Source organism: Panthera uncia (genome assembly GCF_023721935.1).
Source record: "Panthera uncia isolate 11264 chromosome A1 unlocalized genomic scaffold, Puncia_PCG_1.0 HiC_scaffold_17, whole genome shotgun sequence".
NCBI lineage: Eukaryota > Metazoa > Chordata > Mammalia > Carnivora > Felidae > Panthera > Panthera uncia.
Genome location: NW_026057577.1, coordinates 152,346,923 through 152,352,637, shown reverse-complemented (window position 1 = coordinate 152,352,637; position 5,715 = coordinate 152,346,923). Strand labels below are relative to the sequence as shown.

Here is a 5,715-nt window from a genome sequence, read left to right as displayed (position 1 = left end):
GGGGGGGGAACGCCCCCAGACCACCCAGCGTGAACCCCCACACAAAACTGGCTTCTCTCTCTGCCTGCCTCCTGTGGTAGATGGAGCTGGCTGGCTTAACTGCTCTGCCCCCTGCCTCACGCTCATGCACAGGCAGCCTGCAGCCGCCCCCAGTCTGGCTCCCCTGGGGCCCCTGGCAATGTGCGGACCTGCCCTAGACACCCTGGGTCTGCATTTCTGCGGACTGCGTTCCTGCGCCACCCTGACCTCTCCATCTGCAGCACGCTGGGTAAGTGTGGCCTTCATGCCAGGGGCACAGGCTGCCCGCAAGGAGTCTTCAGTCCCCACTCCTGCCTCCTGCTCAGAAAGTGACCAGCTGCTCTGGGGCTTTGTGTATGTTCTTCCTTCTGCTCAGAATGTCCTTCCCTTCTTGTCTGCAGACACTCGCCATGCTCAAGGACACAGACATGTCGGGAAGTCCCCACCCCTGGCTGAGGCTGCAGCTCCCTCCCAGCACTGTGGGCTTGTCTTATGTCGGGAGACACGACAGTTTGGGTTCGTTCACATGTGTGTCTCCTAGAGGGTAAGACCCATATCCTGTCCTCTTTTGTATTCCCAAGTAAGTGGTAGATGGATGGACGGATGGATGGATTCCTCCATTGCACAGGACGTTAGATGGATGATAGCCAAGATCCACTCGAATTTTAAGATTCTGTGTATCTAAGAGTTTGATGGAAGTCTATCCACAAGGCACGCTCACCCTATAACTCAGCTGCAGTAACAGTTGACCACACACTGCTGGACACTCTTCCTAGTAATGAGTGCTGACACCTCGGGTACTTCATTCTGACCGCCGAAGGCTCGTGTCATATCCCACAAGGTGGATTTCAGCTCCTCAAGGTGCAATAGGCAACCAGGATGCTAACCAAGTTACAATGCTTGTGGAGAAATAATCAGCCAAGCCATGAGGCTCCAGCCTGAATTACCCTAAGTGCTTTAGCTAATTTAGGTTTTCCTCGACATAGGCTTTCCCCCGGAGCTTCACGAGCTGGTGAACATATCTGCTCTGGGAGGGGAGTGGGGTCATCTGAATTTTCTGTGGAAAAGTCACAGGGCTGCAGAACCAAGGTCAAGTCTTGGCCCTGCCAATCCCTACTGGTACCCTGGCCCCCATTGTTGGTGTTTCATTATAGAAGGGAGAGAACAGCACTCGGCCTTACAGGTAAACCAGGCTGAGCATACAGAATGGTACACACCCCAAAAAGTACAGGATGCTTTCGTCCTTGTCAATCAGGATTGCTCTCCAGTGTGGCCCCAAGTCAATTCTTGACCCTCCCTTAAAAGAAAGCTTTTGGCAAATACAAAATGCCATTAACTTAGAGTTTTGGTGTTTACCTGAGGTTCACTAAGTATAAGCTAATGTGAGGGTGAATCTGTATTTTTTTTTTTTCAGGGTATTTTTTTGTAGTTTGAAATCTGTGCTGAAAGATAAGTTTGAAATCCCAGGCTCATCCGAGGGCGGTAAAACCAATGCTCTCAGATAACGGGGAACCTTGCTCTGGGAAAGGGGGGTCAGGGAGCGCACTTTCTTTTCCTGCCTAATTGTTCCCACACTGATTCCACCTATGCTATTTCAGAAGAAATTTCAATATAAAGTTGAGGCAGCACAAAGAGCAAAGATCACATGTGATGAGGCTTCATGCAACATGTTCCCCACATGAGCTCACATCATGTGATATGCATTCTGTCACTGGCACTTAGTGAGACTGCATCGTGGGATGGGTCACGAAAATGATGCTCTGGACTCTATGTACTTTACACAGATGATTTCTAATCCCTCTGTGCACCTTTGCGACAACTAGTACCATCCCCGGTTATGCGGAGGAAACAGGCTTATGGAGTTGCACCATCCACCCTAGCCAGTAAGGGCACAGCTGGGATTTGGAGCCGGGCTGTCTGACCTTAGAACCAAGCTCGAGGGCTGGGCAATGCCGCCTCCTCCACAGGCTGCCTCCACCCAGCACCTAGGGGACTCTTGGTCTGGGCGCCATAAGGGCCATCCAAAGCATGCCTGCATCTGATGGGGTCAAGTACTACAAAAGAACACGCTTCAGCCACCCTTGACTCCCGCTCTCCCGTCTCTGTCCTTGGTCCGTAAGAGATCTGAAGCCACGCTCCAGAGAAAGTCACCTATGCAGACCTGTTCCACACGTTGTTGTCACGCAGGATCCAGGAGGTGTGGTTTCCCAGAATTTTGTGCCAGGGAGGTCATGTCTGTCTCGAGGAGCTTGTACTTGCTTCCTGGCATGTGGCATTGCCAAGCTGAACATGAGGCTCAGTTAGAATGCATCGGTCCTTCCTGCTTTTGGGAACCAGGTACTGCTCATTGGTATGATTTCTTCACCTACTTATTCTAAATATTCTGTTTATATCAGTTCAGGTCTTTATCCCAAATGACATGGAGTGTAAAACATAATGCTTAGAGCAAGTACTGAACACTGCAGAGCAACACAGAATTCAGGGCTCGAGTGTGTGTCAGAGCCTTGATTCAGTGGGGAGAGGTCAGGGTGAGCAGGAGGAGAGGAACACATGAGGGACAGCCGAGGACCTGGAAAAGAGGGGTGGGGGGACGGGAGGTGGGGCCAGTTGGCAGGAGCCCGAAGGGCAGGTGGGAGCTTGCTGCCCATGCCACGAGGGGCCCTGGAGATTGCAGACAGAGACCCTTGCATGAAGACACAAGCTTGCACTGCATTACCCCAAAGGTCTGAAAGGGGGGGAACCTGCCTCAGTCCCACCTGGGGATGCCGTGGAGGTACCGCAACAGGCGGGTCAGCTCGGCGCTGGAGCTGTGTCTGCTGGACCAGAGCGGGCTCGTTGTGCAGACCTGTACCACTGCTCTCCCTTGGTGGTCCCGGGTCCCTGCAGAGACAGAGGGCATCGTGAAAGGGGGAAGCTCCAGTGGGGACACGCATGGCTTCAAGCTTGGGAAATACCACGCTAGAGCCTGCACACTGCTGATGTATTGGCTGAGATGTGAGATCTGCCAGGAGAGGAGGTCACCTGCGCAGGTGGCAGCCATGCTCACCTAAAAGGGAGGTGGGCATTGCTAAAGGCTGCATGTTTGTGTTCCCCCAAATACTTATGGTGAAACCTAACCCCCGTGTGGCCTTTTGGAGTTGCTTACATTTTGAGAGTGGAGTCCCATGAATGGAATTTATGCCTTAAAAAAAGACCCCAGAGAGCTCCCTTGCCCTTTCCACGATGTGAGGACACAGTGAAAAAGGTGTTGAGTATGAACCAGGAAGAGGGGGCCTCACTAGAACCTAACTGTGCTGGAATCTTGGACTATCAGCTTCCAGAATAGAGAAATAGAGGTCTCTTGTCTACAAGGTATCCAGTCTGTGGTGTTTTGTTATAGCTGCCCAAACAGAGTCAGGTGGCCATGCTTACCTGGGAGGACGACGACCCCGGACTGCAGGAGCTCCTGGCTGACCTCCAGCACATTCCTGGGTACCTGGTTGGGCAGGTCTCCTGTGCTGGGCGGCTGTCCTTCTCCCTCTGGGCACAACGGCTCAGCAAGCACATCTGAAATCCAGCCAGGAGCACGAGCCCGGAAAGCGTTGCTGTTGGTGTTAACACTGGCTGGACAACAGAAAGACACCCAAAGATGAATTGTTTCTCCGGTTTGAAGGCAGCCGCTCAACTTGCCACAAACACAAGGAGAGAGTCATGTGTGAAAGTAGTGGGTCTAATGGGAACTTGTTCCATTTTTGGTGGGAAACGTCAGCATGTCATACCTTACAGGACAGGTGCATTCTAGAAAAGTAGGGCACGAATAAATATGTAAAAACTGATTACTCTAGTTGCATCAAGAGTGCTCAGTACCTAAACACACTTCAGGGGAATTTTTTTTAGGTTTATTTATGTATTTTGAGAGAGAGAGAGAGAGAGAGAGAGAGAGAGAAAGAGAGAGAATCCAAAGCACGTTCTGCACTGTCAGTGCAGAGTCCAATGTGGAGCCTGAACTCACAAACCATAAGAACATGACCGGAGCTGAAATCGAGGCCTGGATGCTTAACCAACTGAGCCACGCAGGCACTCCAGGGAGAAAATTGTTATATTGAATAATGTCATCCTACTTTATTTTCTCATACAGATTTCCCAAAGAGTATCATCAAAATATATCCACAGAGGGTGACAGCACCCTGAGGGCAGGCATCATCATAGTTGGGGGTGCCTCCCCCTCCTGCATCACCCCAGAGAGGGGGGACCTGGCTCTCCTGTATCACCCTAGAGGGAAGGGCTCATGTTCGTACATCAGTCTGGAGGAGATGGCAGTGGCCATGGCTTTTGGGCTTGCTCCTCAGCCCTGTTTCCACACCTCACTTCACAGGAGATGAGCCATAACACAGACAAAGAGATTCAACACCCCAGCCTTGCAATCCTCCAGGGTCTGTGTTGCCCCAGTGGGGAAAGGATGGTCTTGGCCAGAGCTGGTTGGCACCTAAGACCCTGTGGGGCACCCTGAACCAATCGAGGCTTTGCTTTCCTGTCCCTCAGCTTCTTCCGTAACTTCTTTCAGTGCTAGTGTCTCACAACTCTGTGAAGAGTTTTCTCATTATAGTTGGACCAGAAAAGTCTACAGCATTCTCTCCCTTTCCCTCTATATATTTAAAACAACTTTATTGAGGGGCGCCTGGGTGGCTCAGTCAGTTAAGCGTCCGAATTCAGCTCAGGTCATGATCTAGCAGTCTGTGAGTTCAGGCCCTGCGTCAGGCTCTGTGCTGACAGCTCAGAGCCTGGAACTTGCCTTGGATTCTGTGTCTTCCTCTCTCTCTGCCCCTCTCCCACTCACGCTCTGTCTCTGAAAAATGAATAAACCTTAAAAAAATTAAAAAAAATAAAACAACTTTATTGAGCTATATTTTACATATAATAAAACTCACTCCTTTCAAGTATATAATTAAGATTTTTAGCAATTTTACCAAGCGGTGCAACCATCACCACAGGTCGGTTTTAGAACATTTCCATCCCTCCAGAAAGACCCCTCGTGCCCATGTATTGGGAATCCCTACTCCCACTCCTCACAGCCACCTGTCTACAGTCCTGACCATTTGTACACATGGAATGAGACACTGCAGGGTGTCTTGTGTCTATCTTCTTTCACTCAGCACAACTACTTTTGCTGATGTCACCTGTGTCACCCCTTCCATGGGTCTCATCCCATTGTGTGGTGGACCACATTTTGTCTGTCCCTTTACCAGTTGATTGATTACAGTATCCTTGAGACTGAATTTTTTCATGTATGTCCAAATATTTTCTAGAATACATCGCTACTTGTAAAATCTTTGGGTGCCCAAGTGTTTTAATGTTTTAATTCTGCACCCAGCCCAAGCTCTCTCACACGGACGGGGAAGCAGATAACACCTTCATGTGGCACTTTTCTTACTAGACAGCTTCCTAGTTGAGTAGGTCATTCATGTGGGCTTTTCTTGAATTCAGCTTGCAGACTGTGGGAGAGTGAGAGGAGGGGTCTGAGGTCCTGGGGCTACAATATTAAAATGGCCAGGAATAAAAGCAGTACCCTTATGTGGCTAATCAAGAAATAGCTCCCCCCACCTCACCTCACAAGAAATAGCTGCTCAGTTACCACTGGTTGAAGAGGAGAACCAGATAGAACAGGAGGAGCAGCTGGAACAGAGGAGGAGCAGCTAGGACAGGAGGAGTAGCTGGAAC

The 5,715-nt window shown here is 50.3% G+C and overlaps 1 protein-coding gene across 1 annotated transcript in view; it reads right to left on the bottom strand.

The window, feature by feature from the left end:
• Window positions 1-5,715, bottom strand: part of PLEKHG4B (pleckstrin homology and RhoGEF domain containing G4B) — a 58,960-nt gene that overhangs the window by 20,628 nt on the left and 32,617 nt on the right. The window contains exons 4-5 of the mRNA XM_049648934.1: window positions 3,430-3,704; window positions 2,775-2,898 (exon numbers count right to left, since the gene is read on the bottom strand). Coding sequence (XP_049504891.1) covers window positions 2,775-2,898; window positions 3,430-3,704 — 399 coding nt within the window. The remainder of the gene's footprint in view (window positions 1-2,774; window positions 2,899-3,429; window positions 3,705-5,715) is intronic.